General features: G+C 47.9%; 1 protein-coding gene across 1 annotated transcript; it reads right to left on the minus strand.

Annotated features, from left to right (window-relative positions):
• Nucleotides 1–8,992: 8,992 nt before the first annotated feature.
• CLDN1 (claudin 1) lies at nucleotides 8,993–18,636 on the minus strand. Its single transcript, XM_062499088.1, has 4 exons — nucleotides 18,414–18,636; nucleotides 10,174–10,338; nucleotides 9,642–9,726; nucleotides 8,993–9,155 (listed from the first exon to the last, which is right to left on the minus strand). Exons 1-4 carry the CDS (start codon nucleotides 18,634–18,636, stop codon nucleotides 8,993–8,995), a joined length of 636 nt encoding a protein of 211 aa, XP_062355072.1.
• Between the last annotated feature and the right edge of the window lie 6,551 nt (nucleotides 18,637–25,187).

Genomic DNA, 25,187 nt, shown 5'->3' on the forward strand with positions numbered 1-25,187 from the left:
CTCTAGCAGGGAGGGAGTAGAGCTTGCCCTGCACTTAATGTGCCATCTGCAGCTGTTCTGTATGAAACGCTGGAATGAGCTAAACAGGGATAAGACTAAGGTCAGTCCTGGGATCCTCTGTGCTGTATCTGTCCTATCATTTCCAAGGTATGCCTTCTCTAAAATTAGTAGGAAAGGCCAAGTTATGTCCCAAAAGGGAGTCCAGGTTCTTCAGGCTCAGGGACACTGAGCTGCTTCACTGGAGCTGTTACTGCACTCCAATCATCCATGAACAAGTTGATTTAAGTGTATATATTTGGTTCTCTCCCACCCTTAATATATTATGTATTTTTTCAAGCTCTGAGCTGTTTGTACAGCAGGAGCCACTGCTCAGAGGGGCTGGAGGCCGACACCATTTGTGTAACATTGAAATAATTTGGGTAGAAGTGAGCCAATGGAAACCTCTGCAAGTCTGGGTGCACTGTGTGTCACTGCCCATTTCACACAGCACAGATTTCATTATCCAGGTGAATAATAGGAGGAAAGGGAGGGCTAAGTTCTGAGCACCAGGACGTAGATAAGCAAGTTTGCCCATATGAGAAGGGGGTAAGCTGGCTTAGAGTAGGTACTTTACAAAACAGTTTGAATTCCCTCCAAAGCCCTTGTATTTTTGGGTCCAAGCAGACAAAGCAATGCAATCCTTCAAGTGTTCTTGGTGTTGACACACACTGCTGAGCTCTGTGTATGCCAAGATAAAGAGGCAGCCTCCAGTAGTCCATTATTCAGTGCTAGACAACTTGATTATGATGGAAACAAACCACTCTTTTGCAATACTGACATTGTGATCTATGGCAACAAATTCTAAAATGCCTGTCACATTTTGAACTACTGCTACAGCTGTAATTAATGATTTTAACTTATTTCAAAACACTTGATATGTCTTCCTTGGAAAAAGGTTCATGCCAAGTGCAATTCTATAAGAGCAGTTTTTATCTGCTCCTAACTTTGGTCTTGATGTCATAATCTTTCAAAGCTGGCCTGACTCTGGGAGCAAATTGTAAGGGAATTCCTATTAAAACATTGTCTTGCAGTGATTAGAGCTGCCCTGAATCAGGACTAATTCTTGCCTTCAGTAGAATTAGGTGTGTGCAAGGAAAATTTCAGAATTTCTCTGAAACATAGAACCCCAGGCAGACTCTTACTTAATGTTCCAGTTTCTGAGGAATTCTGTGGAAAGCCTGGGAACTTTGTGGACCTGCCTTGTTTTATTGGTGGCCTGCACACCTTCATTTGCTGACCTGCACCAATTCATTGGTGCCAGAAGTGTGGTCACACACTTCCCACAGCTCTGCTCTTCTCCCTTTCCTCTGAGCTTCAGGGTCTCAGCCGAGCTCCCTGCCTTCTGCTGGCCTGACCACCCACTGGCAAACCCAGCAGAGAGCTCTTCACTCTGCTCAGTGTGTTCCAGAGATGACAAAAAGAAGGACTCAAGCACATCTGGCTGGCAAGGATGGGGCAAGGGAGACTTCCCCCTTTCCAGGGCAGCTTGAGGACGGAGTGGTCCATCTGTATCCTGTGCCTGCAGACAGGGTCAATCACACCAACATGCACAGAGCTCCCTGAGTATGTGCTGCATTTGTGGAGGACGAGAAGCACCAGCACAGATGACAGAAGACCCAAGTCCACAGTCTCCTGGTTCTATAGGCACTTCACTTGGTTTCAGGCATTTAAGGTTCAGGGCTGTAGTTTGCCTGCTGCTCATCTGTAAGCAGAGTGAACAAACGCACTCTCCTAACTCACTTGGCTGCTCTGAGGATGATGAAGAATTTAGGTGTAAAGATCCATACAAGTCTTGTGGAGAGAAATACTTGCTCTGGAGTTAGATTGAATTTCAAACAAGCATTTTCTGGCTCTGCAGGGCTTAGTGCTGCAGTCTTACCCTGAAAGATGCAGCAGACAGCCTGGAGCAGTGCCGCGAGCTCAAACGCTGCACAAGTGTAAGCAATTACTACTAACAAATCTACCAGGCACACAGAGAGGTGCTTAAGCCACAACAATGTTGTATCCCAAAGCAGGACCTGATTGCAGAGCAGCAATTATTTGCTGTCTGTCGGTCTAGTATCACCCTGGCACCCCAGTCTGTGTCTCGAGATCATCTGTGGTATTTCTGCTACCACTGTTGGTACTGACAACAATATTCTCACCTTCAATGCCTGTACTCAAAAAAGCACCAGCTAGAGGAAAAGTCATAGATGGGGGGATGGAGTTAAGTTTTCTGACACTGAAATCAGTGATTTGGGGACAGTTCAAAAGCATTGGGGAAATCCTGCTTGGTCCTGTGCTGACATTTGAAGTCTAATTACCCTCGGCAGTAGTTCTTAACGAAGAGTGAGTGTCACTGCAGCAGATGCTGGGCTGTCACATCCTACCTGGGTCTGGAGGGTTCAGGGGGCTGCTCCCACCCACAAAAGCCCCAGCAGCTCAGCCCCTGCTGAGCTACTGCCCGTTATTTTCATGAGGATGGCATTGTTTCCCTGTGTGGCATTGTTTTCCATGTGGATGGAACACACCACAGCTCCAGTGTGAGCAAACACGTTAACATCAACACAGCCTTCTCCCCAAGCTAAACATATTACGGCATCAGCAAATTACAGGGCACTGTAAACTAGACTCCCTCTTGTGCAGACTCTGCTTGCTGAGCCAAGGCCACATCCCTCCCTGAAGCGAGGCAGCTGAGGGTTTCATTACTCTTCCTCTCCCCTGCTCTGTTTATGGGGCTGCCTGGCCATGGTCACATCTCTGCTCATGCTCCTAGAGCATCCGTCCCATGCATACTTCCCAAAAGATGCTTTTGTCGTGTTACAATGTGACAGTGACCAGTAAATCTCAACAAAAGTGACCGCCCATAGGTCTGGGTCAGTTCTGAAGGGTTTTTACTAATTGGGAGTGGGAAAAAAGCACGTAGGAAGGGATTTCTGTCCCCAGTTTCTGAGGACCTGAAGTCAGGAAAAGTTCAAAGAAGACCTCTGAGTGCCTATGTTGAAATCCTGGCATCAGGTAAACAAGCAGACCTGGCACTCTGACAGATGTGTTTTGGCCAACGTTTTTTTACCAGACCTTTTCTAGAGAATGCAGTGCGGAGAAATGTTATTGTGGGTCTGGGAAAACAATAATTAAAATGAATCGTTGAGCTCTTTTCCCTGGAAAAACAAAAAATGCAGCCCACACTCTCCCATCCCCCTTAGCGCAGCTGGCAGCCTTGCTCGCAGGAGTAACCCGGGGCTCCCAGCTCGGGCTGCGGGGACACAACTCTGCCAGCCCCGGGGCTGAGGCTTGCCATGCACACCTCGGGGCAGCCACCCCTCCGGGAGCAGCGGCAGTTAACCAAAAAGGCTGCGAAAGAGGAGCAGACCCAGGTAAATGATTATTTACAGCTGCTGCGGGAGTGTTACACAAGGGGAGGGTGGAGCGCGTTCCACCGCCCTTCCACCGCTCGTGGGCAGAAAAGCCGATCACCGCCGCGATGGTTCTACTCCCCCAAGACGGAGTTAATACTGTTTACCTTGTAATAAGAATGCTATTTCTTGCTCTTTTTTTCCCCTTGGCTTAGCTTGTTTTCAGTCTCCCCGGCTGCTGTCCTGCTGGGGCAGCCGGCTCCAAGGGCAGCCAGGAGTGCTGGGCTGGGAATAGCAGCATCCCATGCCTCCCACCTGCTGAACCTTGCTGTGTGGTTCCCAAACAAGAGTCAAAGCCCTTGGCTGCAGTGGGAGGTGAATCTGTGGTAGGGGAGAACAGGGGTACTAGCACTGAGCAACTTTCACATAGCTGGGACTTTTCAAGGAGCTTGGGAAGTAAGAAAGTTTGGCACTAGGTAGTTCATGTTGTTCTTCCCTCACTTCCTCAATTTTTTTTTTCCATTAAAACCCACCTGCAAGCTATAGGACATTGGCAAAGGCTGTCTTTGTACCCCTCAATCCTGGGGATCCTCTGCCCTGATGTGAAAATGCAGGTTTTTATGTCAATCGCATCCTTCACCTTCCTGGACAAGAGGCAGTGATGCTTTTGCAGGTATGGAATTCTGTGATGTGGTAGGCGAAGTACAGAAACACCACGGTAAGAATGTGGGCTTATGCAATTTCCCAGAATGTGCCACCCAGCCTGGCTGTACCAGCCAGCAACAGCCTGGTATGGTCAGATGGACCTCACTGGTGATGAAAACACTTTTCCAAGTAGTCCTTCTTCTAGCAACTACAGTGAATCAGGACACAATGGAAGCAGAGCCATTTTAGAGCAAGGCAAAGGAATGGGAAACTTAACATCCAAATTCATGTTTCTGACATGAAACCAGCTTCTGTGCCTAGCTGATGAACCAGATAGGAGGGGAGGGTGGCTTCTGTGCCTCAAGGCAAACACAGCAGATGTGTTATCCATGTGGATTGCCCAGGGCTTGGTTCCCCAGGCAGGACCCACCAGCTGAAGGCTCTTGTGGCCCCTGAGGGAGCAAAGCAGGAGCATCCCCAGGCTCCATAGCTCCAGGGGCTCCTGATGTCCACAGCAGGTCCCTGTAGGAAATGTAGACCCTAGGAGCACCAAGTCCCTGATGCAGTATGCTAGGAATCCAGGCAGGGCTTTTCTGGAAAAGCTGTAGGAGTTGGGATGTTTTCCAATGAAGCACATGAGGCTCAACAAAGGAGTGCTTTTCCATTTCTGCTCAGTGATGCAGATGCCTGAGCACAGGACTTCAGGAGCTGCAGAAAGGGTCAAAAGCAGTATGCTATAGAAGAACAAGCTCCTTGTCATAGGCTGGACTTCTAGAAACAGGGAAACAGCAACAAGGCAAATTGAAGAACCAGTGGGAGCAGAGGAATGAAAAGCCTAATGAAGGGGGACGGGGAGGACACCCTTGCAATACTGTTTGTGTTGCAATCCAAAGGCCAGTTTGGAAAGCTCAGATCAGTTGGATGCAAAGCCCCAGCTGACACACGTGGTTGTGTGAGCTTGTGGCTCTTCTGCTGGGTGTGACACCAGCAATCTCCTCTGCCAGCTGGAAGGTGCTAAAGTGGTGGGCAAACAACATTGTGGGAGGGCAATCCTGATGGGATACACACTAGCTGCCAGGGCTTTGGCCACTTGTGAGGCCTGACATTGCAAGATTTATTGAAGATATCCCCTCCCACTGTAGGGGCATGGGCAAGGTGACATTTAGGGGTCCCTTCCAACCCAGGCTGTTCTGTGATTTGACTGCAACGCTGACACCGTGCAAAGACCACAAAATAACTTTTCAGGTAGACTTAGGTGTAAGACTCTGGAAGATGCTGCTACTTTTGGCAGCTTTTAGCTGTCCTTTGCGAAAACACCAAGACAATTTTAGATTCTGAGCTTGTGCAAATAGTACTCAAACAGCTGTTAACAGCTGCCACTAGGTCTCTTAGCTATTTCTGTGATCTTAATTGTCAGTTTTCAGTGCTTTAACACTCTTTAGCTATGTGTTCAGAGCAATACAGAAAACAAAGCCAAACTTGGTACAAGAAGCTCATGTGCAAATGAGAAACTGAATCTGAAAAAGGCATTGGGCATGGATGATTTCTTAAAATTATTGAGCTGCAGAAGCCAAGAAATCCCACAAGCTGATGCCATTCCAAAAACATCTTGAGATCTCCTACTCCTTTGAAATATCTAAGCAATATAAGTGAGCATGTAATTCCCACTGACAGTGAAGTTCCCTGCATAGTATACAGAGCTCTGGCACCATGTGAATAATAAATATGATATGGAAGAAGATGCCAAGTAGCAGTCAAAGTTCCCATTGTCTGCAGAGACAAATGCCATCATTTCATTGCAAGATGGCTTTAGCAGCAGGAATGTCAGTCACGTGCAAAGTCTGAAATCCAGTGAGAAACTCCCCCAACTTTCAACCCATGTAACTCCTTTTCTATGCAACCTACAGCACAGATGGCCAAAGGGTTGAAGAAAATGTGACCAAGTAGAATTGTATTATCATGGCAGAAAGGGAGAGGAAATGAAAGTTTGGCTTGGAATTTTGTCCAGTGAAAAGTATAACAAACAAACAAGCAAAGTAGCCTCTGGCTCCTGCCTCTGTGCCAGCCTCACAGACAGACAGATCTGTATCTCCTGCAGTGGTCTATCTTTGCCAGCTGCTGAGAAGTCTTATCATTTTATAGGTGGGATTGCTTTCCTATTTTCTTCTACCCAGGGAACTTCAGAGTAGAAGTTGCAAAAGTCCTCGGAGAGGGAGAGAGCATGAAAACATGGGAAAAAATGAATCTCAATGGAAATCCTTGACTAATTGACAGGTTGGAATAAGAATGACCATAGACCCCAAACTATGCCAGGCAACCAGCCTGCTCCAGGCACTGCCAGCTCACTCAGCCAGCCACATGCCTGGCTGTTTTGCTCTGCCAGCTTTACAAGGCCTAATTAGCTTTGTTCCTATTGTTTGTAATTACAAAAGCAAACAGCCCTTGGAGAGTGAGGGACTAGAGGAGGCAGCTCCTTGACTGAGCTTTAGAAAATGTTTTAAATACAGTTTACCTCTCATCACGAGCACTTAAAAATATGAAAGGGGTGTACTCAAAACCCTGATGAACAGAAAATGGTTTCCAGGGCAGGGAGAAGGCAGGGGGATAGAGCCTTGCTATCCTGGGGAGGTATCAGTGCAGGTTAGAAGACCCCATATACCCAACAGGAACCATTCTGTACCGGGCCTGCAAAAAAATGTCATGCTGTCACAACAGGAGAAGGACAGTACACTCCCTAAAGGGCTTTAGAGGGAGATGGAAGGAGTCACACATGGATCAGCAGAAGTCTCGCTGCTCTGAAGGCACAGCTCCTCTCCCGGGAGCACCTTGGCTCCACACCCCATCCCTTCCCCATTCCTGCAGCTCCCACTCCCCCTGCCAGGGAGCTGTCTGCCTTCCCCCTGCCCCTTCCTGCTCCACCCAGGGTGCAGCCTGCCTTGCCGAGGAGCAGAGCAGACCTTCTGGTTCCCGGGCTGCAATCGGAGCAGATTACTGGGTGAGTTTCTGCCAGAGGCCACAGCTGCCTGACTCACTGCAGAAGATCTGTCCCCACCTATGTCTGCTGTAGATACACACAGCTAAACAAGCTCCATCCAGGCAGGCAGGCTCCCAAAAGCCCAAGTCCCACTCTTCACTTCCATGTGCAGTGTTCCAAGTTGCGCTCAAAAACAAGAAATGAAGTAATAGTCTGATTTTCCTTAAAAAAGTCCATTTATTGAAATTGTTTAAACACTTTGTACAAGTTCCCAATGCAAGCATCTGCTCCCTGTCTCAGGGTTAATGCAAATACAAAAGCACAGACTTCAGCAGCCCTTTAATGTGACCTGAGCTGCCACCTCCCAAGACAAGAGGTCTCCTGAGGCAGCTGCTGTGCACAAGCAATTCCCCATGGAGAAGGGGAAGCCACATGGCCCAGCTGTAAGTACAGGCCAACATCAACTCGAGCCTGAAGCAAATGCTTTGGTTGGTTTCTTTTAGTAACTTTATGCTGCAGGAGTCAGGTAAAACTGAGGTACAAGGCTTGTACAGACCACCAACGTGGTACATTAGCTCAGCCAGAGGCTCTCCCTGTCTACAGAAGGAAATCAAGAGATCTGATGCCTCCGAACATATACACAATTATCAAGCCTGGTCAGAAGCACCAGTTTCCTTCTAGACAAAAAGGTTGAGCTTTGGAGAAGTGGCACCATCCCTCTAGGAATCACAAGACTTAACTGCCAGTGTCAGCCAACATCAAGTGACTGGCTGGGGAAGGGGCAGGAACCTTTGATGAACAGCATTATTTTTTCAGATACGACTCAATATGCAAGGATGGCTATATCTTTAAAATGTTTGTTTCTTCCTCTTTGGTGAGCTTGGATTACATGCAAATGCCATAACCTTCGGGTCAGTTTTCTTGGAATTTGCCTTCATATCATCACTGAAAGTGTTTACAAGAAACAGACAGGATGGAATGGCAGCGTGTGAGGTATCCTTGGGGAAACATCAGGGAGTGGCAGTGCATTCAGTTTGGTTTAACACAGCTAGCTGCATCAGGCAAACAGAGATTGGGAAACTAAGCCCAAATGAGAAAGCCTCGAGGAAAGAGTTAAAAGGTGACCTGTAACACACACAGGAAGATAAAGCTTCAAGCTCAGCTGCCGGGGTGGGAACATGGAGAAACAATCCCTGGCAGCACTCGGTGTCTAAGGAACAGCCACAGCCTCACCAGAGACACACAGTGAAAACAGAAGGCAATCCTTCCCTTGAGCTCTTCCCTGGCACCAGGGAAACCTGCAGATGCTTTGGGAGTCTGGTAACTTCTGTGATCTCTACCTTACACGGCATCTTCCATTAGCCAACAGCATGTGCACGGACAGTGTGGATTTCCACTTAAGTCACAGCAATTTGTTTCTGACCCTTTGTCTGCATGGAAAGGAGGGTGCTGAAGATGATGCCAATAGGACAAGTACGAGAGCATTTTACATCTCTTCAAATGTTCCTACATGTAAAGGCTTTCCCCCAAAATTATGTTTCCCCTTAAGCTATTGGTTTCATCATTTTGTATATAATATATGTTCTTTTAATTTCTACACACACCACACTGGGCTCTAACTTAATGGGATATGGGACTGAATTGTTACCGTCTATTAAAAAAAATAAAAACAACCAACTAAAAAAAAAAAGCACCAACATCCATCTATAAAAACAGTATCATTTTCCTTTTTACTCCCAAATGCTAAACTTGACCCAAGCTTGGAGGTTTCATCTTTCCAGTGGCAATACCTATGAATCTAGGCTAGCCTTCCTCCACGGGCCGGGAGAGAAAGGAGAAGTTACGTCCAGTAGCAAAGAGGATTACAAAAATATACACATTTTTGGGAGAAGAGGAAGGCAGAACCTAGAGCCTGGACTCTGCTCAGGACAGTGGCATTGTAGTGTCCTCTCCAAAATGCTTTCACTACCAGTGCTGGTGGCTCCTCTTCTTTGTTTCATTATACATAATCCTTCCCTGTGGATGAGGCATTTTTTGGGTAGCCTCGGGTGGGTGGATATGAAGTTTCTCTCCGTGGACAGGAGCAACAGAGGAAGGATCCCCCCAGTATGGCCAGAGATGAAGCTGCCCAGCCAATGAAGAGAGCTGACCCAAACTCAAATCTGGAGAAGAAAGAAAGGAAAAAGTGAGAATCACTGTAATCCAGAGGTATTACTTGTAATAATACATTCACACAAAGCAGAAGGAAGCAGAAACTGGGATGGTTGTGGCTTCCTACAAGGCAGCAGCTTGGAGCAGTCAGGCTTTGTTGACCCTCAAAGCTCAGAGCTGGGTATCTCCAGTATTTTAGGTCACCCCCAAACAGCTGCAGGCTAAGATCTGTGCAAACCAGGCCTTTAGCATGCAGTGCAGCAGAAATCAAAGAAGTCCCACTAGTGAGGTGTCTGGCAGTGATGTTACCCTAAAGCCAGGACCCAAGAGCCACATGGATAATGAAATCTGGTCCCAGCTCTTTCTGCACAGCCTGAAGCCAACCCAGTTAGTTCAGAAAATTTTCTCCTTTGTTTTGAGTGACTGCTACTCAAAACTAAGCCCTGTGAGTGTTTGTCATGCTAAACCAGAGTGTGTTATACCAAATGGGTCAGTACCTGGTGTTGACGGGGGTGAAAGGGTCATAAAAGGCCCGAGCCACTCTGTTGCCATACCACGACGTGGCCACCAGTGCTGCCAGACCTGCACATAAAGAGAACATGTCATGGCTTAAGAAGAAACAACTGGCAAAATCACTGCAAAAATAAGGATGCAGCAGAATCAGCATTTGGAGTAAAGCTGAGCTGTTGCTACCCTGAAGTTCTGAGCTGTTCCATTTAGTGTCGGTTGGGAGAGAAGTTAAGAACAGTTTTGAGGTTTCCCCACAGTTACACTGCAGCAAAGGCAGGACTGCTCTGCTAACAGCCTTTTTGCACTGAAGCACAGTCAAATTCAGCTCTGCCTACAGGTATGGGAAGAACGAAATCCATATAGAGATTGTAATGCCAGTGTCAGGTGCCTCAGGTAACCTGGGCCAAAGCCCTCCAAGGAGCTCCCAGACCAAAATGCTCTTGGAGCCTCAAGCCCTCCCACATTCTGCACAGGACATAGGAAACAGCACAATTAACACTCAACACATCTATTACCAACCTGAAATGATGAAGATCACCCCACCGAAGACAGCCATCCTCATCTTCTTCACCTGGTCATCTTCCATGCACTTCATGCATTTCATGCCTGTCACAGCAACAAACACTCCAACGAGCCCCAGGAGTATTGAAGCCACCATCAAAGCCCTCGTGGCCTGCAGACTGCCTGGAAGACAATAGGATTTGAGTTGCCCATAAAGTAAACTCAAGATACAAATCGAAATTCAAATTACTAGGCTCAGCAATCTTGTATCTACATATTCCTGCTCCCCAATACACAGGATACATCCAAGAAAGACATTCCTTCTCAGCTTTAGTCTCAAGACTGCCATGCATTAAGATCAGAGGACTCTCAGCCTCTTCTAAAATGCATAGCAAATAAGGGCAAGCAGTGGCTTTTTGCAGGAAATGACCTGGGAATTGCCCTCAGATATCTTTTGTTCCTTGATCATTTGAATCCCAATTGGAAGGATATATCTGTTTATCAAAAGAAGTATTCAGATTTAGGCTCTACCTTGACAAAGTACTTAAGCATACGTTTTAATATGAATAGTGACATACATATGAATAGTGCCACAGCAGACAGCAAGGCCCATTTACTGCTCAACACTTCCAAAACCTCTTGTATACAAATAAACTCAGCTGTGATTTAATTTTCTTTTTGTGCTACATTCTCAGATTGAGTCACAGAGGGTACAAAAATACAATTGCATAAGAAATAGGACTTTCCCAGCCAGTTGAAAAATACCATGTTTTGTTTTCTACTTAAAATATTTAGCTTAATTGACTCAAAGATACACAAATGCTTAAAGAGCCTCTTGTGCTTTTGAAGAGTTGGAGCATGGCATGATGCCTCCCATAGGCAAGCTATGAATTTGGCTGAGTTCTCAGCAGACAGACTTGGTGTACCTTGGGATTTGGTTTTTATATGGACTCATCTGAAGGCATGAAGACATACTAACCCTATGAATGTGAGCTACTGAACTTAGATCTTCCGGGTACCAAAGAAAAGTAGTAATGTATATTAAGTCATTACTAAAAAAATCCTCAGGTGACAAAACACCTGACTGGCAGTGAAATAAGAGCCTAAGCTTTATTGTCTGGCAAATCAGGTCTGTTTAAACAGAATGAATTTTCATATACAGCCCCGTAAAGCCCTGAGAACAAAGAGGGCTGGTTAACAAAATGAATAAGCTCCAAGGAACATGCTGTAACCAAGGCACAAGTGTCCCCTGACACAAATCTCGGGTCTGGAGTTCACCCCTCAAAAGACCCCGTCTGCATCCTGGTAGAGCTCTGCAGAGCATTTCAAGCTTGAACTGTGAGATTTAAGCCTTTGACAAAGCACCTGCACACTCAAGGCTGGCACAGTGAACCCATCTGAGTCCTTGCCACAACACTGGGCTCTGTGGCCCAATCTGAAATTCAGAGCTCAGACCTGGCACTGGCCAGGAGAGCAAAGCCACACATCCTCTGCAGGTTCTTCACCACACTTTGTCCCACAGAACTGCTCGTGCAGGAAAACTCCTATGACCCATACCAACACCAGGCTCGAATTCTGCTCTAAAACAGATCTGGATCTGCCCCTTCACACACAACCTTATTGTTCTGTAAATAGATTATGAAACCAGTTACAAACAACACAATAAAAAGACAATCAGAGCAACAGGAAGGAACACACTTTGATGAGTGTTGGCTTTCTTGGGAAAAATTCCTCAATCAGCTTGGCTAATATCCCTCACTTCCTTCAAAGGGGAAGGTGACACACCTCCACATCACCCATGTGTTCATCAAAACCTATCTGCTACAGAAACCCATTAACAAAGACATCTGTCACCTTAGCATACATCACCACTGCACTCGTTTTTAATTGCTATATCTCCAATATCAGAGATGACATACCTAAAGTAATTTCTACCTTAGAAAAGCAATGCCAATTTTCAGAAAGATTCCAGCTGACAGGTTGCCACCCAGGCAACCAATTCAGCTGCCTTACATTTAAGGATAAATTGTGCCCTAAAGCAGAAGGTCTGGAGATGCCCATGGCTGCATACCAGTTTGTACTAGGCATGGGAAACCATATTGTCTGCAGATAACAAATCTGTTTTATCAAGACTACAGTAAGTTTGGCTCGGTCTTGCTGCAGAAGGAATTACTTTATAGGTGAGGGTTTTGAAAGAGTTCTTTTATGAAGCTCAAAATAGGCAGCAGTATCTCTAAAAACTAGAAAAGTAGTTATAAGGGTGGGAAGAAACATTTCACCTTCACACAGTGTCAAGGGACAAACACAGGAAAATGCTAGAAAAAGTTACTATGACCTCTAAAAACCTAACTGTGAAACACACCAAAATCTCCATATGTACAAGTATTAACTGGATGCATGCCACGAAAGTTTTGCAGAAGCCGCTGAACAAAATGCAGCATTGTGAGCATTCCTCAGGGCTGCCCACTCTCAGCAGACACTGGTGGGACAATTCCTGCTACCCTCACCCCCTCCTCATGCATGGCATAAGGGGACAGAAGCATGTAGGCAACTTGCAGTGGGACAGCAGAACAGGTTGCAGAACATTCTGTTCCTTTGTCCCAAGAAGCTGTAATGTGACATGACTGTGCTAGCCAACCATCCTCCACCCGCCCTGTGCTCCCAGCACAGCCTGGCAGGCAGTGCTTTTGTCCTACCACTTTTGCAATGTGTGCAGTGCACTGGCCAGTTAATCATCATACAAGCTACCAGTTATTAACTACTCATTAACAGACGCACTGTCAATGGAAGCTGCACATCCAGGGGCTGGGAAAGCTACCTTAATAATAATTCTGTTGTTCACAGGGGCCCTTCCAGATGCTTTAAAAATCCAAAATTATACAAGTATAATATTATCTCAACCTGCTAAACAGGACGAGCTGCTGACAGCAAGTAGAAGTAATCCACAGCAATTTAACTTTACAACTTCTACCGTATTAGAGGGAAAACAGGATTTCCCCTGCTACAACTGTCTCGCCAATAGGAACAGGAAAGCCCAGGCAGTCTTGGGAGCCCTTGGGTAAAAAACAGTCCTACACAAGGTGAGACAAACTGGCCTGGCACCAAACAACAGCCCTCAGATGGCAACAGTATTTTGTCAGTACAAACCAGTACCAGCTTTGAAGCCAAGCATTTTGAATGCTGGTTAGCAGTGAGAGACATGGCCTGAAAACAAAGCAGCAAGAACAGAGGCTTAAAACTCCTGATGACAATTAATAACAAATGTGCATTCTACAAGGTATAAAACACCACCAGAGCCCACAAACATGCAGCTACAGCTCACATCTGTTTCACAGAATAAACCCCACCTTTTAAAAAAATACTAACAAACCATTCAGAATTATCATTAGTGGTTTTGGACATGAACAACCTTATTCAGTTTATCTGAAGCCTAAGTAATACGTTTTCCTTCCCACAACTATCATTAACTGAGACAAAAGTAATTGCTGGTAACTGCTTAGTTATATAAAAAAATACTTCAGTACTTCACCTGCAGATGTTTGAGAGTTTTCTCTGTCATCCCATTTCCTTATTCAATCTGTTTATGTCATTTATATTACAGAAAAGCTGTTGGGAAAGTGCCATGGGATTTTTGTAATGCCTGCTTGTAAGGCAAAATTGCTGTAATGTCTCTGTGTGCAGATTATTCTCTGATAGGGATGCTCATCAACTGCCTTAATTTTAAATAAGGACTTTTCCTTCCCTTCCCATGGGCCTTCATCCAACTAACTGATGACAGAATACAGGTGAAATGGATGCTGAGCAGTTCCCTCTAATCCTTATGAGGTAAGTTCCCCAGGAGTTACAAGCACCCCTGCAGTATAGGAAGCATGTTCCACTGTCCACCTCCGAGACAAGTCAGCAGCCTTCAAAGCTTTCCCACTGGGGTTTCATGAAAGCCAGATTCCCTGGAAGGAGTGAGATCTGAGATCCTGCTGGTCTGCCCTGCCAGCATGAGAAAGTTACTTCTGTACAGCAGACAGGGGACTGAGATCTGAGCAAGCAGTAACAGCTTCAGGGCTGCCCAGCAAACATCTCTCACACTTTGCGGTTGTTCTCACTGCACCCAAAGTGTGATAATGGCTGGAGGCTTTCAAACCCCTTACCAGACCCTGCAAAAGACCCACCTTGCATACCCATCAGCATCAGATTCCAGTCCAGACACTTCCAAAGCACCTCCCTACAAGTCTAAAAGACTGTATTGAGGTATCCAGGCAGGACTGGGAGTCTGGGGTTTTTTTGTATGTGTGTTTGTTTGGTTTTTTTTGTTTTTTTTTTTTTCTCTCCACAAAATAGGAAGGCTGGGAACTCCCTACTGTCCAGTGCAAAAGAGGTAAGTTCAGTAGGTAACAGTGGCCTTGTACTCTGCACAGCTGAAAGCAAGTAAGGTTCAAAACCCTCCTACCCTCACTGACAAATAAAGACTGGTAGTAAGACGAGCTTGATGCCTCCATTTCCAGATTCCTGGTCAGAGGAGACCTGGGCAGCCTGTTTTCCCACGAAGCCTGGAAATTCCCTCTCCAAGAGATTTAGTAACATATAGTAACACCAGCTACTAAAAGCTGCTTAGAAGCTGCTCGCAGAGCAATAAAGCCAGTGTATTGCAACAGACTCCCATCCCCTGTTGCAGACACACCAGGGCACTGCACAGGAACAGCCTCGGTGGCATTCCAAGTAACCCTCTACCTTCTCAAAGCCAGCACAAGTGAGACTGTTTTATCACTCAATCATGATTTTTCATCAGGAGCGAAGAGGGATTGAGAAACACGGTAGCAAATTAACCCTTAACCCACATGAAAGCACAGATACCAGCAGGTTCTACCTGCTTAATCAAGATCTAAAGGTGGAGAGTTGGACACATGTCCCTCATGCTCTGTCCCTCCCTGAGCCACTGTCCCAAATCCCCTACCCCCAGAACTGAGCAGCAGTAACCTGAGCATGTACCGTTCCTTCCCCCCCCACCCATTCTCTTCCCCAGCTCCTAGAACAGGCTCAGCCAGGGTGGTAAAGGTGTAGGAGGGAAGATTTCACATTTCAGCCATGTTGGTTGAACCAGAGGGCATTCAAAACCTTGTTTATTTTCTGGGCTAGGACATAAAGGCTCATTGTGAATGTACTAGGTTTGGTGATGAAGCGATAGACGAGTCTCAGCTTGTCTCAAGCACAGAACCTCTCCCAGCAAAACCAAACTGGTCGATAAGTATCTTCAGCTCAAACAGCCTAGACAGGATCCAGAACAACATCTGCTCTGAACAGGAGAATGTGTTTAGGTGGGGCTGGAAACTTTCAGAAACAGGTACCAGGAGCCCTACTCCCTCCTGTCTAAGACCATCCCCCGAGACCCCGAGGAGCACAAAGCTGAGCTAAGCTCCATGGACCATGCTGGAGGGCCACAAGAACAATGCTGAGGCTGTGCAACAAAGCCTTGTTGCAGGGGTGGCATTTGTTGCCTCTGTGTCTGCGTGTGGCCACGCACTGCTTTTCACGTAAGCCAGCAAAACTCAGCCTTTCTGTTGCCTGAATAGGAGCAGTGACATAAGCCCTCAGCTGAACACAGCTGCGGGAGAAGTGCCAGCATGGGTGCACTCCAGCAGTGTGCCCACACGGGAAGCTGGAGGCCCCCCTTTTTGGCTAATGGTGCTCATCAGCTTGCGCCAACCCCATCTCTGCCTTGCAGCCAAGCACTGACACATCCAGAGGAATGGCAACAGCTACCAGATATTCCAAAACTTGGTGGCAAAGCCTTCCAGCATTCCCACAGACACGAGTTACTGCAGGTGCAAGAAGATTCAGTCCTTTCTACAGGGACAAAGTAATTACGGATCTGAGCCTCTCCCATCAGCGCATGAGGCTCTGACATGTGGCTCAGAGCACCTGAGGCATACGAATCCCTGGCAGGAAAGCATGGCCAGGCAGAAGTTCTACCCACACAGCTGTGCCACCTTCACCAGGACAGAGATGAATGCAGTAAGGGAGCTCTCCACTGCACCTGTCCTAGCGTGTGTCTGTTGAACTGGGTATAAATGGCTTGGGAGTTTTCTTTAGTTTTTTTTTTTTTTTTTTTTTTAATTTTGGTTTGCACCTCCACCCAAACCAGCACTACTGGTCCTTGCCCAGGCCTCTGTGGCTGCAAGACCTTGAAGGGACACCAGGAGGGAAAGCGACAGATAAGGTGTATGTCCCCAGGCATAACCTGCTTAAAAGCAGGAAAGGCACATCCCTAAGCAAGCCGAAGCACCGCAAAAACGAGGAGCCCTTTTGCCAGCCCTCACTGATTTTCCCCGTGACAATAACATACCCTGTGATCTCCCTGTTATTTAAGAATTCTCAGGCATACTGTCCTGGAGAGCTCGACGAGAACAGAAAAGGCCACCACAAGCTCAGCCTCGGTCCCTGTCACCTCCCTGTCCTGTGGCTCTGGAAGTGCCCCTATTATTCGCGGGACAAAGGTGAGGGGAGCAGCTGGTTTCGGCGCTCAGCCATGAATGAGCCAGGTCCGGAGGGCCTGAGCAGGTTTTGGGGAGCGCGTTCAATCCGGGCTCCGCAGGCAGGTCTCATTTACAGCACAATGGGCTGCACACAGCCCCCGAGGCAAGGTTACCTTTCGCAAGCCATCCAGGGGGTGGATGGAGATTCCTCAGCCACCGCTGGCATCTTTGCCCCCCCACCCCCAGTGAGAGATAAGAGGCTTGGAGCTGAGCTGACACATAATTACCACTCCAAACACTCCGGGCAGTGCGCTCAGCCCTGCCCCATCAGCACAGCCCCGCACCCTGCGAGTGCCAAGCCGGGCCCACGGGGCTTTGGGGCCGGGAAACAGGAGGGACAGATGTGGGCTGGTGGCGAAGGTGGGTCCGGCTTCACCGCGTGACACACAGGAAGGGCTGGTGGCAATCGGACTCGGGGACACTCCCCGCGGACCTCGGTTTGCGTGAAACTGCCTGCTCATTCCTTTGGGAAAGAGAAGGTGACCAAGGTGGCAATTATTATTTTATTAATTAGGGAGGGATGAGGGTGTCCCAGGACTCGAGATGAGATGAGCGGTACTGAGAAAGCAGTACTTTTTTTTTAACCCCTTTGGGTGTCAGCATAAGTTATATGCCCCAGCGTTCTAGAAGCAGCCCTCTCTGAGGCTCCAGCTGTGCTTGAGCACCCGAATTACACCCAGCCAGCCAGGCTGATACCCCGGTGACACCCCAGCCAGCCAGACTTCAGCTCCTACCTGCATGACATGGCTTCGCTGTCCCAGGACAAGATAAGAGAGCCAAAGATTATCTTGGCACACTGGCCTGCCTAAAAACTCCAGGCAGTGCTGCCTGGGCAGGAGGCCAGCTCACCTGGCAGCCCTCAGCTTAAAAGCCCCACGGGAGCAGCAGCGACTTTCCCAGAGAACAAAAGACCAAAACAGTCAAAGGCAAACAGGACCCGTGCTTCAAAAGCCCACTCCATCCACGCTGCTGAACTCCGCTCTCTCTCAGCCGTGCCCAGCGAGGGCAGCGCAGATCCTGGCTGGACCTCCCCAGCCAAAATCTCTCGTTCGCAATCACGGCGCTTTCCGTAATGCACGTACAGAATCTTACCCCTCCTACCCCCGGGACTTTTTTTTTTTTTTTTTTTGGGGGGGGGGGGGGAAACGGGCAGCGGGCAGAGGGATGCGGGGCCGCTCCGGCTCCTGCCTGGACATTGCCTCTGGAGCGCCCCTGCTCCCCTCCCGAGGAGACGGCATTACCGAGGGTGCCCCAAAGGACAGTCACCGGGGAGTGACCCCCCAGCTCCGGCGGGGAGAGCCAGCGGGGACCCCAAGATACACGCGTTCGACCCCCGACAGGACGAGGAGGCATGAAAGAGATGGGGGACTTCGAGCCCTGCACCTTCAACCCTGAAGGGAGAGGCTGACTAAATCCAACGGGACAGAGACCATGAGACCCTACAGCAGCAGCAGCCCCAATGCACTCGGAGAGCACAGGCACTCGGAGGAGGGCGAGGGATGTGGGGAGGACACGGACGACGACGACGGAGACAGGACATTGGACGTGCAATAGGACCGGCAAACCCAGACCAAATAGTTCAGCCTGAACTTTGATGCGACCGACACCGACGGGGGTGTGATGACCCTACGGGACTGGTACCCTCCGCCCCGACCGCAGCAAGCGCCGCTGGGGACGGCCCCGACGGGACGGGCACCCCAACACCCTCACCGCATCCCAGGCACAACTTACTCTCCAGCTTGAGAAGCGAGTCGTACACCTTGCACTGGATCTGCCCCGTGCTCTGCATGGCGCACGACATCCACAGCCCCTCGTAGAGCGCCTGGGCCGTGACGATGTTGTCCCCCGCGTAGGATGCCATCTTCCACTGGGGCATGGCGGTGCTGATGATGATGCCGATCCAGCCGAGGAAGGCCATGACGAAGCCCAGGAGCTGCAGCCCTCCGCTGGCCATGTCTGCGGGCCGGGGTCGGGGTCGGGGAGCGCGCTCCGCTCTGCCCCGCGCTCCGCTCTGCCGCCCGCGCGCCGCCCCGCGCGCCTCTTCAACCCGCGCCCAGCGCGCCCCCTGCCGGCCGCGCCCCGGCCCCTCCCCTCTCCTCCCCTCCCCTCCCCTCCCCTCCCTTTGGAGAAAGCCCTCGTACCATGATCCCTTCTGTCCCCCACGCGGGGGCTGCGTTGGCACCCCAAGCCCCGATGTTCTGACACCTCGGAAGGATGCTCGGGGGTCTGCCTCCTCCTCCTCGACCTGGAGGTGCTGAGAGCGTGAACCTCCACTCGCCTCCCTCGGGACTAGCAGCCCGCTGCTGTCCTTCACCGGCTGGAGCTGCACGCCCGGCTCCCCGTCTCTCCTTCCCTCTCTCCCGGAGCCGGCACAGCGGGCAGGGCGGTGGGGACGGGGCTGTGCCTGTTCCGCCTGTCCATCTGCTGTGTGTGTGAGCGCCTTCCCCAGCGCACCTCAGTGCGGCCGGGCAAGGCAGGGGGGCATTTCCCCCCTGGAGGATTCGCTGCCTGGCTCTTGGACATGCTGCACACGTGAGATAACCAGCTACAGAGGAGGCAGCAGAGCAGTCATGGGAATTATGAGCGCTCTGATTCTGAAGGGCTTTCAGAGAGGCAGCTGTGCAAACACTCATCATCCACGTACAAATCCAAACTTTTGAACCTGCCGTTTTAATAAAGACAGTGTTCTGTGCACCTCTGCATTACTGGGAGAAATTTCACTTCAGTGATTTGCCAAGGTTTATTGAACCAGGGGATTACAGACCAGGAAGGAGTGTCCTCTCTCTTGGGAGTGTGTTTGCCCAGTTACTGTAGTTTCCCATTCTCCTGCACGAATATTTGAATATTGACACATCCGGACTCAGAATAGGCAAAGTGAGGAAATGTTGTCTCCTTCAGAGGGCACGGCATGGGCTGGGTGGTGCTGCCTGCCCTCACCACAGGCTGGATGGAGGGGTCCTTCAGCCTGGACCTGATGTAATCCCAAACTATGAGATAAATAGGTGATAATTCCTGATAAAGGTCCTGCTGGAGATAGGGATGGGGTTGCATTGTTTTGACACCGTGTTTTGCTGCATTCTTATGATTTAGGAGATTTTGCTGGAGCTGCTTCCTGAGATGTGCAAACAGACAAACAGACTCGTGATTACCCGACCTGTCCTGTGCAATGCCAAGGGGGTCAAAGGGGAGAAAAGCCACTGCAATCTTACTCCACTGGCCAGAGACAAAGCAAGGCTGGTTTGCTCTGAAAACACTTGTGGCTGCAGGTCTCCAGTGTCCAGGCAGCAGTGCTGGTGTGATGAAATCCACCCAAGTTGCCTGGTAGCAAACTTTTCCAGTTATGGGTTTTTTCACTTTTGAAGGATTAGGGAGCTGTGATTCTGCATGTTTGTTTTCCTAAGTCTCTGTGGACAACAGTTTTAATACTTCTGGGACTGAAGAAGAAGACAGCAACGTTTTCTTTGGCAGTGCAGAGATAACAAAGTAGATGCATTTATCTGTGTATTCATGAAGAGCTCTGATACAGGGAGCAGGGAAGCCAGCATGGTGCTGGCTGTTGGAGCTGGTTCCTGTGAGGAACAATTCCTTGCCTGGTAAAGAGGCAGGGCAGAAACTCATGTGAACCTGAGGAGTTAGGAGTGTCTGGATCTGATCATTGACATCTGCATAGTCATTTCAGTCCAACAGTGTCTGTCTACAAAGGAATGTGCAGTGATCCTGGTGCTTCAGAGCACTGACTGACCGTCCTGCCAGCCCCCACCCCGACAGACTGGGCAGCTCCTCACTGACTCCTGCAGTGCAAGGACAGGTTGAAAGTTACCAAGACACTTTTAGCAAGTTTAGATCCTTTGTCTACAGACTCTGTGCAGACAGGAGAGGGAACAGAACCATTCTTCATGGGAAGGTCTTGGACTTTATACTGAACCTTCTAGGAAAGTACAGGGAGGAGTCCTGGGTACCAATGATCCGATTGCACTGGTACTGGGAGGGACATCAAGACTGATCTTGAGAAAATGTATGTTATGCATGTTGTAGCACCCTGACCATGCTGTTAGCTCTTGGATGGGGTGAAATTCATGGCCACTCTGTCCTTGGGAAAATTTGGCATAGGATTTATCTTAGAATTTATCCTGGTGACACTTTGGGGACAGTTTGTGCCAGAATTGCCTGTAGTGTGAGTCTGACTGTTTGCTCATACAGTAGGGCAGAATTTGTGCTCAGTTTCTTCCCTTTCCAGGAGGATACGGGACTTAGACTGGAGACAGCAATATTCTGTGAGGGTTACTGTGGGATTGCAGCCTTCACCTGCCTGGAGATGGAAGCTGTGCTCCTGAGGGACTGTACAGCCATCCCACTGCTCTTCTGACCCTGGTGGTGCTGCACTGGGCAGTGCTACTGGGTGACAGAGTGGCCTTGGGTCAAACAAAGCCAATGAAAGGCAATAAGGACACACATTTATATGCTCTCAGACCTCCTGCAGTCCTCATAGGCTGCAGCACAAGTTGACAGTGTCTGTTTGACCACTGAACATCCCTAACAATCTGTACAGACTCTACACAGTCCCCTCGTGCACCTTGCCAGCCTCCTGAACACTGTATTTTGCTTTCTAGGGACAATTTGAGGTTTATACTTTTTATTCAAGTTTCATGAAAGATTTCAAAACCCAGAAACTATTTCTGTGGAATCATCACGAGGAATTTACACAGTAAGATAAACTCTGAAACTCCACTTTTCCCCTTCATCACTCATCAGTGTTCTCAGTGCTCTGGAATTTGCAGTGGATTTTACCCTAAGAGTCTCCTCTTCTGAACTTCCTTCCTTTCTTTGAGATATGAAATATCTTACTTGTTTTCTTGGATGATTTTCTGATCTGCTTTAAATAGGCAAAATAAAACCTTTTTACTCCATAATCAGTCTTTCCTCCTGTGCCTGAGGGTTTTGTTGTTGTTGTTGTTGTTGTTGTTGTTGTTGTTGTTTTTCCATTGGAAGTCCCGAAGAGTTTTCACTCTATTTTCACCTAGTTTTTATACCTGACTTTTGGGAAATACCATTCCTTCAGATCATTAATCTCAGCTGAAAGACCTGGGTTTGTCCAAGATGTTGCAATCTCCTCTGTATTCTTGAGGCTAAAGGTACTCCCGTAGTGACAGTCCTTAGTGATTGCTCTTTAGTAAACATGCAAGTTGAATTTTTTGTCCTTTACAATAGCATGACCAAGTGAGAAGAGGCGTGTGCACTGACATTCCCTGAAATCAAACCGGGATGTTTCTGTCTGAAGGTAGAGACTCCTCTAATTGTTCAGAGAGATTGCCCTCGTGTGCCACAGCCCTGGCTGCACCGGCCAAATGCTCTACACCTTGGTCATGTCATTCCCTTGGGGGGTGTGAGTCAGAGAGCAGCCTCAGCGCTGTACTCAGTAGAGATCTCAGCTCTGTGGGTAGTAAACGATACCTGCTTCCTTTTCTGGCAAAAACAAGCTTTAACACTTGCCAAGACTTGCAGGTGAGCAGCCTTGTTTCCTCTTCTCTCAGACATTTCTCGGGGAAAGTCTCACTGTGCACGCCTGTGTTTGAGAAGCACAGGCTCACATGTGGTTCTCTGTCCTGTGTACATAAAGCTTGCCCCCAGACTCCCCTGAATTCACCCTTGATCTAAAATTAATGTAATAAGGTAAACATCTGATTCTAAGTTATTATAAGTATGGGCAGGTGCACAGAGCAGCAGGTGTGCAGAGCAGGCACAGCTGCATTATTCTTTTTTCAGAGTGAAGGCACAAGCTTCACAACTGGACCAGAAAGTGGGAAGGGCCAGACAGCAGCATTCCAGCCCATGTTTCTGGTGGCAGCTGGTTGCAGAACCAGGAAATAATGCAACAATATTGACCCTTCCTCAAAACGTGTTACAGCCCTTCCTGATCCATGTCTGAATATATTTTGAGGCAGGGCCAGTACTTTTAACTTTAATTTTGTTCACTCAATTTTCTCCATAAATTCAGCTTTTATTTTTTTTTTTTAGACTTCTGGTACTTGCAGCATTCTGCAGGAAGGAGTCTTGTAGATTTATTCTGTGCTTCACAGGAAAGTGCGGAACCTTGTTTCTTTTGAGCACTGTGACTTGCTGTTTCATTTGAAGTCCTCAGGGTACTGGAGGAAAAGAGCAGACTGGCAGAATCACATGTGTTTAGCTCAGGTTTACATTGTCTAGAAAAACCTTAAAAAGACTCCATTGTTTATCTGCAGGCTGCTTTTTCTTCTCTCTCTCCCACTTATTCCTCCATCTGTCCAGGAGAAACACGCCTGCTGAACCTTAGCTCCAAGCACTGTTTTGCAGGCAGCGCCCAGATGTCTTTGCCCAGATGTCAGGAGGACCTAAAACCTCTGCAAATCTTCCCTGGGATTAGTCAGAGTGGTGTCCAGCCTGGTCTGCAGTGAGGGGAGACTGTGTTTGACCATGGTAGCAGCTGAAGCAGCCAAAGATCACAGCCTGCAGGGCTGGAGAGGGCAGCAACACAAGGAAAGTGTAACCCTTCATCTGCTGCTCACTCCTGCAGCGCTGCCATTCACTACAAAGTTTTACAAAGATGTTGTTGGAGAAGACTTCCTTCAAATGGCTCCCATTGCCCATAAACCACAGAGCAGTCAGCAGCACCAAAACCAGAGCTTTTACCTACACAGATGAATTGAAGCCATCATTTCCAGGAGCAAAACTCAGATTTCCTCTTTGGCATTGAAATTTGTGGTTTGATTTGATGAAGGCAGCATCTGTTGGAGGGACTGATGTGATTTATTTGATACCGATCACACACAGGGAATATATTCTGAAAATGCAATTTAAAATCGTATTCATTCTCAAATATTTGGGACAAAAACAGCATAAACCTATCCATGTTTGATCAGCAGACATGACCTGGAATTCCTAATCAGCTGGAGATAAACCAAGCTAATAATCAACCCTCTTCTTGCAGTCATTCAAACATTTGTATTTTCCCACCGGTTGTAATAAGGTTACAGTTTTGGGAGTAGTTTAGTTCCATTCTTCACATGATAGATTTCATCTAGCTGTAGCTAAAATGTGCTTATATGTAACACTGAAGTTGTGTGAGGCTGGCTGAACTCCTGACTTCTCTTCCAAACCTCCCTCTAGTGAGGGCTCTGAAAGAAATCATGTCTCCTCCCCAGCCTCTCAGTTTTCACCTGTTACCTTTGTTTTTTCTTCTCTTCTGAATCAGCAACCAACAAATGCGTACAGGGCCCAAGACTGTGCTTCAGAATGTCCCCAAAACACTGGAATCTTTCTCTTTGTAAGTGGTTTTGGCATGTGTAAAGCTGTACTTTGTGTGTCATTACCCACAGCTCTCAGATCTTAGGGCTTGCCTGTGCAAGGCAGTGAGCTGCTGAGGAATAAAGGTGGTCCTGCACTTGGCTGATTATGTGTTGTTTCTCAAAGCAATACTGGAAGTTCTGACAGAGATTCCATGGCACAAAACCCAACCCTTGGAGGCCAAGAGATTTGACCTGTATGGCAGGATTTATTTTGTTTTCAATTTTTCTATTTTAGTATTGTTATTTCACTGGACATTCTGTACCAGAGGCCAAACAGAAAACAAAAGTCAGACACAATCAGATTCCTGGAAAACAATGAGTTTCATAGAACTAGAGAGGTAATGGTGGGAAAAGCAGGGAGTTAAATGATCTAGATAGAGGGCAGCTTTACATTGTATCAGCAACAAATGTCATTTTCAAAAGGTATGAAACTAATCATGGTGTCATAATGGGACAGGTGTGGTGATGCATCTGGGGAAGAGGTTTAGTGGTGACATGGCAGATGGAAAGTGTGCCCTGTCAGAAGGGTCAGCCACAAAGTGTGGCCACTTTCCCTGCTATGTGCCACGAGGAACATGTGGAGCACAGCAGCTCCTGGTGTCACATTCCCAGGGCAGAAGAGGGGAAGCAAGGAGAATGAATGAGACCCAGGCTGGACCGAGAGGGAGGCAGATCCATATGTGTGTGTGTATGTGCATGTGTATCATGCTCAGTGCATGAGCCATGAGAGATGTGCACCAAGGTCCTGACAAGACAGAAATCATCCCTGGTGCCATCCATGGGAAGAGTGCATTTTTAAATACATTTCCAGGAGGTGGACTCTGTAAAAACCTAGTCCTTGCCATCTACCCATCCTGTTTGCTCTCATCATGCTCCTGATGCCTCCAAAGTCTCGGTCATGATCCTCCAAGACCAGTTATAGCTAGAATCAATTTTCTACCCAAATCTCATCAAGTGTCCACCAGGAACTCAATGATGGATGGTGCCCATGCTCATTTATGAACTTGATGCCCTAGTTATGAAATGAACTTCCTGAGACTGGCATGAATCTGATCACCTTCAGAATCGCCACTGAAAAATTTTCCTCTTTGGAATAACCTCAGGTTGTTCTTCCTGAAATCAGATTAAGGCAGGAAGGGGACATTAGAATGATATTACAAAGACATAGGGAGAAGATGCCCAG

The sequence above is a fragment of the Cinclus cinclus genome, chromosome 10, assembly GCF_963662255.1.
Source record: "Cinclus cinclus chromosome 10, bCinCin1.1, whole genome shotgun sequence".
Classification (NCBI taxonomy): domain Eukaryota; kingdom Metazoa; phylum Chordata; class Aves; order Passeriformes; family Cinclidae; genus Cinclus; species Cinclus cinclus.